This window comes from Cotesia glomerata, linkage group LG9, assembly GCF_020080835.1.
Source record: "Cotesia glomerata isolate CgM1 linkage group LG9, MPM_Cglom_v2.3, whole genome shotgun sequence".
Taxonomy (NCBI): Eukaryota; Metazoa; Arthropoda; class Insecta; order Hymenoptera; family Braconidae; genus Cotesia; species Cotesia glomerata.
This window is the reverse complement of record NC_058166.1, coordinates 15,027,233-15,041,392: the sequence shown is the minus strand read 5'-3', so window position 1 is coordinate 15,041,392 and position 14,160 is coordinate 15,027,233. Positions and strand designations below refer to the sequence as shown.

Genomic DNA, 14,160 nt, shown 5'->3' with positions numbered 1-14,160 from the left:
ATATTTTAGAAGAAAAAATACTATTTGTTCATGAAAAAATACGATATTACTATTGTAAAAAGTAATCGATGAAAATTTCCAGTGCTGCCTCTGTATCTTTCCAATAGAACTATAGCAAATTTTACAATAGTTGAATTGGAATGTTTTTTAATTAGTGTGAGTGATGGCCGTGCATAGCGCTAGACTCCGAGTTTATGTAAATGTTAAAGGATATGGGTCTTAGTTTACCTCGGATAGAGTAGAGGAAGAGTCTCTGGCTGCCAGCTCAGAGTTCTGGGTTCGATTCCCAGATAGCACGAAAAAGTTGGTTTCTTTTTTCGATTACTGTTCTGGTACCAATTAGTCCAACCTTCTATCTCTCTCCCTTCCTAATATTTCTTTTAAAAAAATCTACTGTGAATTTTTACAATAGTTGAATTGTAAAGTCTACAAACACATATTGTATAATTTGCTCTATAGTATTCGACTTTTTAAGACTGTTGCTAGTCTTATTTGTTGGATAAAATTTACAATAGTAGATCGTAAAAATTACTAAATGAGAAGTATAGTCCACCGTTACTATTTTATTTTGTAAAAATTACAATAGTAAAATAGTAAAAACTCCTTCAATTTTCTTTCCGTGTATATGAGAAAAATAGCGACATAACGTAATGCGTTATTATTATAACTTATAGCTTCTATATATAAAAAAAAATGAAAATAACGTTTGGATCAATAAATTTATTTTTATAGAATCCAACTTTGGAAAGAAATACAATGCGTATTTAGATAATTATGTAAATTAAAAAAAAATTTTTTTTTTGTATAAGAATGCAATTTAAAATTTATTTTGCGTATTTAAGAAAAAGTCAAGAAAAGAATTTTTAATTCATAGAAATTTAAACAATTTTTTTTCTCTGACAGCAAAACTTGTATTGCGCTACTAAGAATCTTATAGTATACTGTGCAACAAAAAAATTATTCGAATTATCATGAAGAGTATTGTAACAATCACAATTATTTTTGTCTGTGGTAAGACTTGGCTAACAATATTCGGATTCTGAGAAAATAATTTTGTTTTAGTCATTACTAGCTTTTTAAATTGAGCTGTTACTTTATTTAATTTTATATTGATCCAAATATATTAAAAACTATATAATTAGCAAAAATTCAGATTTTTTTTTTATTATCTTAAGCAAATTTATTCTAAAAAAAACAATTAAAAATCTATATAAGTTTCTAAATTTTTATACATATTTTTAATAACTAAAATATTATCGAATTTTTTATTATAAGCAGAATTATAATTTATTTATATGATTTTTATTTTATTTTGATACCGATTGAATTGCAATTTCACTTAATTTTATATTGATCCAAAAATATTAAAAACTATATTAGTTAGCAAAAATTCAAATTTATTTGTTATTATTCTTGAGCAAATGATTTATGATAATAAATATTTAAAATAAAAATTTAAATAAAATATTTAAAAATTTTCTAAATTTTTGTACATATTTTTAATAACTAAAATATTATCGAATTTTTTTTATCAATTATAATTAATTTATATAATTTTTATTTTATTTTATACCGATTTAATTGCAATTTCTTCTTAGCAAAATTGCATTTAAAACTTCAATATTTCAGATTTAATTTCTATTTTATTAGTTTATATTTCCAAGTAATTTTAAATTTAAGGATTTTCAAAAAAAAAATATTAAAAATTGCATTTTTTTTAAGTTCAAAGTGCATTTGTTTTTATTATTATTTTTACAATAATTAAATTACTTACTTAATTAAATAAAAAATTTTCTATGAGTAATATTGATTTATTTTCTATTTAATTAAAAAAAATTTATTTTTTATTCATTATAATACAATAAAATTAAAAAAAATATTTATTACAAAAATATGAATAAAAAGTAAAAAGAAAAATTTTTCCTTTTTTTTTAAATTAATACAAATAAATTTATTAATTGTAAATTTCAATAAAATTTAACATAAAAAAATGATTATTAATAAAAAGTAAAAAGAAGAATTTTTACTTATTTTTTAGTTAGTATAAATTTATTAATTGTAAATTTAAATAAAATTCACCATCTAAAAAAAAAATGATTTAAATGTAAGTGAAGAAACAAGTCACCTTCTATTAGACTAAAATAAATTGTCATTAAATTTACTCTAAAAATCGAAGAATTGCAACTTATAGTATTTTTAAGAATTTGTTTGTTGTACTCGCAGAGTTTAACCTTTATTTATTTTTTGCGTTGATAATTCGGTGAATTACGAATTCTCCAAACTCCCGGTCGACACATCACTTAAAATTAATACATCACAACGTAAAACGGAGTGAATATGAAGATGTAATACTATATTGGTTAACGCACGCCTTTTCCCCACTCTAGTCGCAAAACTCCACACGCAACGTTAACTCGTCAAGACGTCAACGTGTGTTTTGCCCGTCTCTGTTCACGTAACGTAACACTCGTTTGCCCACTGATTGTCTTTCAAGTCACTTTTTTATTTATTACTATTACCACAACCTAAAAAACGTGTCATATTTATCTTAATTACATAAAAAAACAGTGAAAAATTTTTTTTTATCAATTAAACAGCAAATCAGTGAAATATTAATTAATTATTTTAAGTAAATCACAGTTTTTTTGACAATCTATTTACCGTCATGTTTAATTATGGAAGAGTATTTACAATTTACACCCGAGGTATGAAAATTTAATTTTTTTATTGGTAAATTAAATAAAAAAATATTTATTTTTATAATTTTTATTAAAAATTATGAGTATTAATTTTTGCAGACGTCCTAAATTATTTTTATTAATAAATAAATTTCTTATTTTATAAATAAAAACAATAAAAATTAATTTTGAAATTTTTTTAAATGCTATCTAATTTTTCTACATTTATTTTTTTAATATCAAGTTTATAATTATTTGAAAACTTTTGAAAATTAGTTGTTTAATTTTACACTCATAAAAAATTTTCTTTTTTTTTTTTTTTTTAACAACAATCACCTATTCGATGCTCCTTTCTTCAGGTTGTACACGATGTTTTCTGCGTTTTTTGTTCCCCCTAACGACCAGTTTAATAATAATCACGACTTGATGATAGTCGCATTTTTTATACTCATTTTTAACGGTAAAAAATTGAATATTTAATTTATAAAAACTGATTAATAAACGCTTTATACTATGACGACTTTTACAAAAAAAGCAAGATTTTCGATTAAACGTTATTTTGGTGAGTTTTTTTTTAATGACTGGTTTTGTAATCATACTTTAAAAATTATAAAAAATTGTTGATCTTCAACACTTTTAAACTGAAAATGTCAGACATTTAATCATTTTCACGGTTTTATTAACTATTTAATTTAATTATTGATAAAATTACCTTAATTTTTTTTAAACTGTACTATAAAAAATATTTTGGAATTTTTATGATTTTTTAATCAATTATTATGAAAAAAAAAAGTTATAAAAAACTATAAGTACAATTTTTTAAATTATTTTTTTTATAAAATTAAAAAAATTATCGGAATAATTTTTGCTAATAAATATTTGTAAAAAAAATTCCACAAGTAGAAATTAAAAAAAAAAAAAATATAAATGTGATTTTTAAAATAATTTTCTTCAGTTCTAAGTTATTTTTCAAATGAAACAAAAAATTTTTCAAATATCTTTTAATTTAATATCTATTAAAATTAACAGATATTTTATAATTTTTTTTTGGCAAATTTTGACCAAAAAAAACGTTTAGGAAAAAAATTCTACGCGTTGAAATTATGAATAATTAGCAACCTTGCAGACACTATGTGACTGCCGTGACTTGTGAAATATGAATAAATAAAATTTTGCGTTATTCAATAATGAATTTTATTAAATTGCAGTGTACTTTTTTAAATATTAACGTTTTTAAAGATATAAGCTCATCTTGATGTTACATTTATCAAGAGCTTTCATTTGAGTACCCACATGCATTTTGATATATTTTTCATATATACATATATATAAATATATGAAATATATGAAAAATTGATATGGGTATTCAAATGAAAGGTCTCGATGAGTGTAATGTCAGAGTGAGCTTATATCTTTAAAAATATCATTTGTTAACAAAATACAATGTCATTTCTTAATTATTAATATTTTTAAAGATGTAAGCTCATCTCGATGTTACACTCATCAAGAGCTTTCATTTGAGTACCCAAATGTATTTTTGATATATTTTTCATATGTAAATATATATAATATATATAAATATATAAAATATATGAAAAATTGATGTGGGTACTCAAATGAAAGGTCTCGATGAGTGTAATGTCGAGGTGAACTTATATCTTTAAAAATATCATTAGTTGACAAGATACAATGTAATTTCTTAACTATTGAGGTTTTTAAATATATAAGCTCATCCCGATGTTACACTCATCAAAAGCTTTCATTTGAGTACCCACATGCATTTTGATATATTTTTTATATATACATATATATAAATATATAAAAATTATGAAAAATTAATATGGGTACTCAAATGAAAGGTCTCGATGAGCGTAACATCAGGATGTGCTCATATCTTAAATAATGTCAATAGTAAAGAAATGACTATGTATTTTGTCTACTGATGATATTTTTAATGATATAAGCTCATCCTGGAGTTACACTTATCAAGATCTTTCATTTGAATACCCACACGAATTTTTCCATATATTTTATATATTTCACAAATATGAGAAATATCATATATATAAATATATGACAAAATTGATGTGGGTACTCAAATGGAAGGTCTCGATGAGTGTAATGTCGGAGTGAGCTTATAACTTTAAAAATGTCAATAATACAGAAATGACTGTGTATTTTGTCTACTGATGATATTTTTAATGATATAAGCTCATCCTGGAGTTACACTTATCAAGACCTTTCATTTGAATACCCACACGAATTTTTTTATATATTTCATATATTTCACAAATATAAGAAATATCATATATATATATATATATATAAATATATGAAAAAATTGATGTGGGTACTCAAACGAAAGGCTTCGATGAGTGTAATGTCGAGGTGAACTTATATCTTTAAAAATGGCAATAGTTCCCAAGATACAAGGTAATTTCTTAACTATGTATCTAGAGATAGAGAATTTTCACATGCTGCCTTCTGACTTAAATATTATAATACTTTATAATGTTTTTATAATGTAAATCATAAATAATAATAAAAAAAATTTATTTATTTGTTAATAGGTAAGTCTCCATTTTTTCCTGGTCTTGAAGATCAAACTGGAACTTTATTAGAAGATCCAACCGCAGGGCAGCTAGATGGTGTAGGTGTTGGAGTTGGTGTCGGCGTGAGCATGAATCCGCCACAAGCAGCACCACTATCATCGCCAAGTCGTAGCAGTCCTCACAGCCAAAGCAGCGAAACTGGTGAACGTTTCTCAAGGAAAGTCTTCGTTGGTGGTTTGCCACCTGACATTGATGAAGGTTTGTTGATGGTTTTAAAACTTGCTTAATTATTTAACATGCTTCAACTAATTTTAACTTTCGAAACAAAAAAAATTAATAAATAAATTCTGTTAAATCAATTATACTGTTAAGTTACAGTACCCAAAAAAAAGGCATAATAATTTACTTAAATGGAAATTTTCAGATGAAATCACTGCGAGTTTCCGTCGATTTGGACAACTAGTTGTCGACTGGCCGCACAAAGCAGAAAGCAAGTCATACTTTCCTCCAAAAGGTTACGCTTTCCTTCTATTTCAGGTAAACCATAATAACTATCTTAAATCGTAATAGTAAGTCTAACCAAGTTAATTGTATTACAAAAAACCGTGAAAAAAATCTAGGCTATCATCGGACAGGTGAACTCTGTTATTAACATTCATTTTTTAAATTTTACTTTTTATTTAATAAGATAGATTAATTTGACTGAGTTAATTTTTTAATATTTAAATATTGTAATTAATACTAGCAATCTGTAGTTACTATGTGACTGCCGAAATTTATGGATTATTAATAAGAAAAATTTGGGTTGATTATTTTTTGATATTTAAAATCACACTATACTTAGTTTAGGTACTTTTTAAATAAATTCTAAAAATAATAGTGCTATATAAGGATCAATTACAAATTATTTAATGGTCAAATGAAACGGAGTAAATTTATGGAACCAACAAACTAAATTCCGATCTATCATTCAATCTATATTATTAAGAGAATAAGAAAAGTTTTGTGTCTAGGATAGTCATATAATAAAATCGGTTTTTTTAGTGAAATTGAGTGTCATTGCAAAGGTCTTGATTTGAATTTGTGCCTTTTCAAGGTTTCATATCATTCTCAACGATAGTCAATTATGATGATAAGTATTTAGGCTGCATTCAAAAAGGCTCTGTCTCTAGATACTTAATTAAGAAATTACTTTTTATTATGTGAAATATTGACATTTTTAAAGATATAAGCTCATTCCGATGTTACACTCGTCAAGACCTTTCATTTGAGTACCCACATCAATTTTTCATATATTTTATATATTTATATATACGTATATATGAAATATATATTAAAAATGCATGTGGGTACTCAAATGAAAGCTCTTAATGAGTGTAACATCGGGATGAGCTTATATCTTTAAAAAGGTCAAAAGTTAAGAAATTACAGTGCAACTTAACAAATATCTTGTGAAATATTGACATTTTTAAAGATATTAGCTCATCCCGATGTTACACTCATCGAGACCTTTCATTTGAGTACCCACATTAATTTTTCATATATTTTATACGTTTATATATATTATATATATTTATATATGAAAAATATATCAAAAATGTATGTGGGTACTCAAATGAAAGCTCTTGATGAGTATAATATCGAGATGAGCTTATATCTTTGAAAACGTCAATAATTAAGAAATTACCTTGTATTTTGTGAACTATTGACATTTTTAAAGATAGAAGCTCATCCCGATGTTACACTCATCGAGACCTTTCATTTGAGTACCCACATTAATTTTTCATATATTTTATATATTTATATGTATATATATTATATATATTTCTAGATTTATATATGAAAAATATATTAAAAATGCATGTGGGTATTCAAATGAAAGCTCTTGATGAGTGCAACATCAGGATGAGCTTATATTTTTAAAAACGCCAATATTTATATATTGAAGAAAGTACAGTGGAATTTAACAAAAGTCATTATTTAATAACGAAAATTTTATTACTTTTTAAATAAATTCTAAAAATAATAGTGCTATGATAAGATCGATTACAAATTATTTAATGGACAAATGTGACGGAAAAAATTTATAGAACCAACAAACTATTCAAAACTGCTCCAAAAACTTGACATAAAAAATTGACTATCACTAAAAAATATATAAAACATAAAAAAGACACAAATTCTCATCAAAAGTTTTCTGATCATACCAAATTTAACTATAAAAATTCTTTTAAAAATAATAATATGCTCTTCGAAAAATTTTCCTTACTCTCTCAATTATTTAAATCATTAATGAATATCTCTGAAAGAATTAAATTCATTATTTGCTGAAATTAAATATTGCTGAGAAACATATGAAGCATTAAAAAGGCACTAATTCAGGTCAAGACCTTCCCAATAGTACTAAATTTAATTGAAAAAAACTCATTTTATCATTTAAACACACCGGAAACAAAATTTTCTTCATTCTCTTAATTATATAGATATAGATTAATAATTTTAATTAATAAATCAAACTCTTGACTAGAGTTACACTAGTTGTTTTCAGTCAATTAATAATACAATTAATCGAAACTTCAAATTATCTTCTTCAATTATTAATTTTAAAGAAGAAATTAATTTTTGACATAATTACATAGCTTTTATTTATTATATATTTTAATAGAATTTATTTTTCTGACTTAGCTTTAAAAGTTAAATCATTTTTTTTTTTCAGGACGAAAGCTCAGTGCAGCAATTAATTGACGCTTGTATTCAGGACGACGACAAGTTGTATCTTTGTGTCAGTTCACCAACAATTAAAGACAAACCTGTGCAAATACGCCCTTGGCGTTTAAGCGACGCAGATTTTGTCCTCGATGCTTCAATGACACTTGACCCACGGAAGACTGTTTTTGTCGGTGGTGTACCAAGACCTTTGAAAGCCGTTGAACTGGCAATGATAATGGATCGGCTCTATGGTGGCGTTTGCTATGCAGGAATTGATACCGATCCCGAGCTTAAGTATCCTAAAGGTGCTGGACGAGTTGCTTTCAGTAATCAGCAAAGCTATATTAGTGCTATTTCAGCTCGATTTGTTCAATTACAACACGGTGATATCGATAAAAGAGTATGCATTATTATTATTATTATTATTATTCTATAGCTTTAATTTCTTTAATTAGTAATTTACATTTCATTTTATTGTTAATTATAATTTTATTTTTAGGTTGAAGTTAAGCCCTATGTTCTGGATGATCAGATGTGTGACGAATGTCAAGGCCAACGATGTGGTGGTAAATTTGCACCATTTTTCTGTGCCAACGTCACCTGTCTTCAGGTACAATTGTTTTTATTTTTTTTATCTTCCTTGCGGTTAATTATCTCCTGGGAAATAAAGTGAACTAACTTTCAAAGACTTGAAAATTTTATATCTTATTTCTTGCTATTATTGTAGTTGATATAATTAATTGGTAATTGGAAAGGAAGGACTAAATTTATAATAAAATAAAGTTGAAAAAAATTAAACTCTTGTCGAAAATTTTAAATTATATTTCTTAAAATAAGTGAAATAATTTTTACTAGCAACCTTGCAGTCACTATGTGACTGCTGTGACTTGTGGAATATAAATAAAGAAAATTTTGCTTTATTAAATAATAACTTTTGTTAAATTGCACTGTACTTTCTTAACTATTGACGTTTTTAATATAAGCTCATCCCAATGTTACACTCATCAAGAGCTTTCATTTGAGTACCCACATGAATTTTGATATATTTTTCATATATACATATATAATATATGAAAAAATTGATGTGGGTATTCAAATGAAAGATCTCGATGAGTGTAATATCGGGGTGAGCTAATATCTTTAAAAATGTCAGTAGTTGACAAGATACAAGGTCATTTCTTAATTGTTGATATATGTAAAGATATAAGCTCATCCCGATGTTAAACTCATCGAAACCTTTTATTTGAGTACCCACATGCCTTTTTGATATATTTTTCATATATCTATATATATATAATATATATAAATATATGAAAAATTGATGTGGGTACTCAAATGAAAGGTCTCGATGAGTGTAACATCAAAATGAGCTTATATATTTAAAAATATCATTAGTTGACAAAATACAATGTCATTTCTTAATTGTTGACATTTTTAAAGATATAAGCTCATCTTGATATTACACTCATTAAGAGCTTTCATTTGAGTACTCACATGCATTTTGATATATTTTTCATATTTAAATATATATAATATATAAATATATAGAATATATTAAAAATTGATGTGGGTACTCAAATGAAAGGTCCCGATGAGTATAATGTCAAGATGAGTTTATATCTTTAAAAATATCATTTGTTAACAAGATACAATGTCATTTCTTAATTATTGACGTTTTTAAAGATATAAGCTAATTCTAAGATTACAATCATTAAGAGCTTTCATTTGAGTACCCACATGCATTTTGATATATTTTTCATATATATTTATATATAATATATATAAATATATAAAATATATCAAAAATTGATGTGGGTACTCAAATGAAAGGTCTCGATGAGTGTAATGTCGAGATGAGCTTATATCTTAAAAAATATCATTAGTTAACAAGATACAATGTCATTTCTTAATTATTGACATTTTTGATGATATAAGCTCATCCTGAAATTACAATCATCAAGAGCTTTCATTTGAGTACCCACATGCATTTTGATATATTTTTCATATTTAAATATATATAATATATAAATATATAGAATATATTAAAAATTGATGTGGGTACTCAAATGAAAGGTCCCAATGAGTATAATGTCAAGATGAGTTTATATCTTTGAAAATATCATTTGTTAACAAGATACAATGTCATTTCTTAATTATTGACGTTTTTAAAGATATAAGCTAATTCTAAGATTACAATCATTAAGAGCTTTCATTTGAGTACCCACATGCATTTTGATATATTTTTCATATATATTTATATATAATATATATAAATATATAAAATATATCAAAAATTGATGTGGGTACTCAAATGAAAGGTCTCGATGAGTGTAATGTCGAAATGAGCTTATATCTTAAAAAATATCATTAGTTAACAAGATACAATGTCATTTCTTAATTATTGACATTTTTGATGATATAAGCTCATCCTGAAATTACAATCATTAAGAGCTTTCATTTGAGTACCCACGTGCATTTTGATATATTTTTCATATTTAAATATATAAAATATATGAAAAAATTGTTGTGGGTACTCAAATGAAAGGTCTCGATGAGTGTAACATCGGGATGAACTTATATCTTCAAAAATGTCAATAGTTTTCAAGATACAAGGTCATTTCTTAGTTATGTATCTAGAGATAGAGCATTTTTTAATACATTCTACATACTTATCATAATAAATTACAAAATTTATTGTTAATTTTATTATTAAAAATAAATTAGTCCCCACTTTGGAGCAATTACCAATTAGTTTTTAAAACTAGATACTATTGTAAATTTCTTTAAGCATGATCTAACTGTTGAATACTATTAATTTTATTTCTAACTACATTACACAATATCTAGGTGGGAATTCATAGGTATTAATTCAATACTTTTGATTCGATGATAACTTTTAAGGCTTCTTATAGTAGTTCACTAAATATAAATTTACCTTGAATTGTAATTTATATGAATCCAGTAAAAATCACTCGAAATCCTCCAATCTAATTTTTTTCCTTAAAAAAAAAATATATACACATATATATTCCCATAAAATTCGTTAACATATATTCAACAATACAATATTAAATATAAAAAAAGTGTTCAAATAAATTGACAAATTAAAATTTTTCGAAGGAAGTAACGTTAGTTCACTTTATCTAACAGTTGCTCAAATTTATATTAGTAAAAAAAAAAACTATAATGATATATATTTATTTAATGATTTTAGTACTATTGTGAACATTGTTGGGCAACGATTCATTCAAGACCAGGACGTGAATTTCACAAACCGCTTGTTAAAGAAGGCGCAGATAGACCACGTGCAGTGCCGTTCCGCTGGTGTTAACCCCCAGCTGGGTTTTATAACAATATCGCGGTCTTAGCTAATTAACTATTATTTTTACAATCCTCTTATATCTTTATCAACTTCTACTATTACTTTATTACTCTACTACTTCTATTCTTAATACTATTACAACAACTATTGATAATATATTAATCGTCACGACTTATTGTTAATCCACATCGTTTATCAGAATTTAATGATCATCAATAATTGATGATCTGATTAATTAAACTATTGATCACTTTTTAATACACAATCAGCTGAATTTACTAAATTTAAGTTAAGTTCAGCTTGTTATTAACTATTTTATATCGATCTCAATGGATTTAAGCGTACGAAGGATAATTATAATATTATTTATTGGATAATCTAATCAAAAGAACGTTAAATCTAACTAAAAAAATTTAATTATCAATTGAATTTTAACGCAGTATGGTTGTTTCATAATATAGATGCTTTAATGCTGTATATTATAGACAGTTCATCGTTAGGCAAGACCCAATTCTGCAGTAAAAAAAAATTCAAAAAAAATATTGATAAAATATTTTTGGTCTGCAATCGAGGGAAGTAAATTTTTTTTTAATCCTCTAAGCTGTGTAGAGAACTATTTTTTTGTGGTAAATGAAGTGGAAAAAATTCGCACGTCCAAATCCTTCCGTTGGATCCTGTAGTAATTATTATATTAAAAATATTTAAATATCATCTTGAGAAAAAAAAAAATTTCGAATTTAAGATCAAGATTTGAATTTATACTATAGTGATTATACACGGAAATAACAAGATGACACGGGATATCATCCCAGATTATACTCAGTGATATCTGTGGTGAAAAAAAAAATTTAAGATTGTAGCTAGAAAAATCCAGATTATACTGAGTGATATCCGGATTATAATCATTGTAATCTAAATTTTAAGCGTTGTAATCTGGATTATAATCATTGTAATCTTGGTTATATTCATAATCTGGATCATACACATTGTAATCTTGATTATACTCATAATCTGGACTATACACATTGTAATCTGGATTACAATCATTTTAATCTTGATTATACTCATAATCTGGATTATAATCATTGTAATCTTAATTATATCATTGTAATCTTGACTATAATCATTATAATCTAGATTATAATCATTTCTGGATTATTATCATTATAATCTAGATTACAATCATTGTAATCTAGATTGTAATCTAGATTATAATCATTTCTGGATTTTTATCATTATAATCTAGATTATAATTATTGTAATCATTGTAATCTTGATTATACTCATAATCTGGATTATACACATTGTAATCTAGATTTTAATTATTGTAATCTTGATTATGCTCATAATCTAGATTATACACATTGTAATCTGGATTATAATCATTTCTGAAGTATTATCATTATAATCTAGATTATAATTATTGTAATCTGAATTATAATCATTGTAATCTTAATTATATCATTGTAATCTTGACTATAATCATTATAATCTAGATTATAATCATTTCTGGATTATTATCATTATAATCTAGATTACAATTATTGTAATCTGGATTGTAATCTAGATTATAATCATTTCTGGATTTTTATCATTATAATCTAGATTATAATTATTGTAATCATTGTAATCTTGATTATACTCATAATCTGGATTATACACATTGTAATCTAGATTTTAATTATTGTAATCTTGATTATGCTCATAATCTAGATTATACACATTGTAATCTGGATTATAATCATTTCTGAAGTATTATCATTATAATCTAGATTATAATTATTGTAATCTGAATTATAATCATTGTAATCTTGATTATAATCAATGTAATCTTGATTATAATCTTTGTAATCTTGATTATAATTATAATCTGGATTCTACTTATTATAATCTGGATTTTACTAGGTACTATCTAAAATTTTTTTTTTACTAAGTATAATCTGCGATAATATCCAGTGTCATCTTGTTTTTTCCGTGTATCCTGATAAAAAAAATACAACACATAATAATCATACATTTAAAGATTAAAATAATTAAAACTCAATACTTAGCGAAAAAATCTTTACAGCTATATATATGAATATCGTTTGTATATATGTTCTCGATATCGTAAATTTGCTACGCAAGTAAAATCCTTGCGACCCACGAGTTGACGAGATATTAATAAAATAATCTTCTATCTCTATTTAGGCTGCATTAAAGGGAAAAAAAAAAAAAAAAAAAAAAAAACATTTTATTTGCAGCTCGTATTTATAAGTAGTCAAAAATAAAAATGTTTGTCAAGAATTTTTTAATGCAAACGTGATAATTGTCTACGAAAAAAAAAAAAAAAAAAAAAACGTTCTTTTAATCAAATAAAAACATAAATTTATCATTACTTATATACGATAATTAGTCGTATTTTAATCAATAAACAATGATTAAGTTTATTGAATTTAAATAACTTCAAAAGACATTGATCGATTCGATTTTAAGAAAAAACAACAATAATTTTTTTATGTAATTAGATAAATTTATATTAATTGAATTTTCCAATAAATTATTAATTTTTTATTTTTATTATTACAAATAAAGAAATTATTAATGAAACGTATGTGAATAATTAATGAGCGTTAGGTAGAGCAATTTTACTACAAGTCTTTGGGTCACTTTTTCTCCATTGACAATTTTTAGATAATTATGAACCAAAAAAAAAAAAATAAATAAAATATGTAATAATAATAATGACGGTTCTTAAAAAAAAAATTATTAGGATATTAATGTGTTCTACGACTAGAACATTCGCATGGATAAATCGTACAGATGTACATAGTGTGTTAAACGCATCAATTTATCCGCGAAAAATTAAATAAAATAATTTGATATAAATTTAATTAGTAATTACACTTAAAAAAAAAAG

The 14,160-nt window shown here is 24.5% G+C and overlaps 1 protein-coding gene across 2 annotated transcripts in view; it reads left to right on the top strand.

Moving 5' to 3' along the window:
* Positions 1-13,490, top strand: part of LOC123271995 (cytoplasmic polyadenylation element-binding protein 2) — a 132,236-nt gene extending 118,746 nt beyond the window's left edge. The window contains exons 4-8 of one of the 2 annotated variants that reach the window (XM_044738562.1): positions 5,315-5,488; positions 5,655-5,767; positions 7,947-8,339; positions 8,439-8,549; positions 11,154-13,490. In XM_044738562.1, coding sequence (XP_044594497.1) covers positions 5,315-5,488; positions 5,655-5,767; positions 7,947-8,339; positions 8,439-8,549; positions 11,154-11,270 — 908 coding nt within the window. In that variant the 3' untranslated portion in view covers positions 11,271-13,490. Of the gene's footprint in view, positions 1-5,248; positions 5,489-5,654; positions 5,768-7,946; positions 8,340-8,438; positions 8,550-11,153 lie in introns of both variants that reach the window. The other variant, XM_044738561.1, reaches the window with a different exon arrangement.
* Positions 13,491-14,160: the final 670 nt, after the last annotated feature.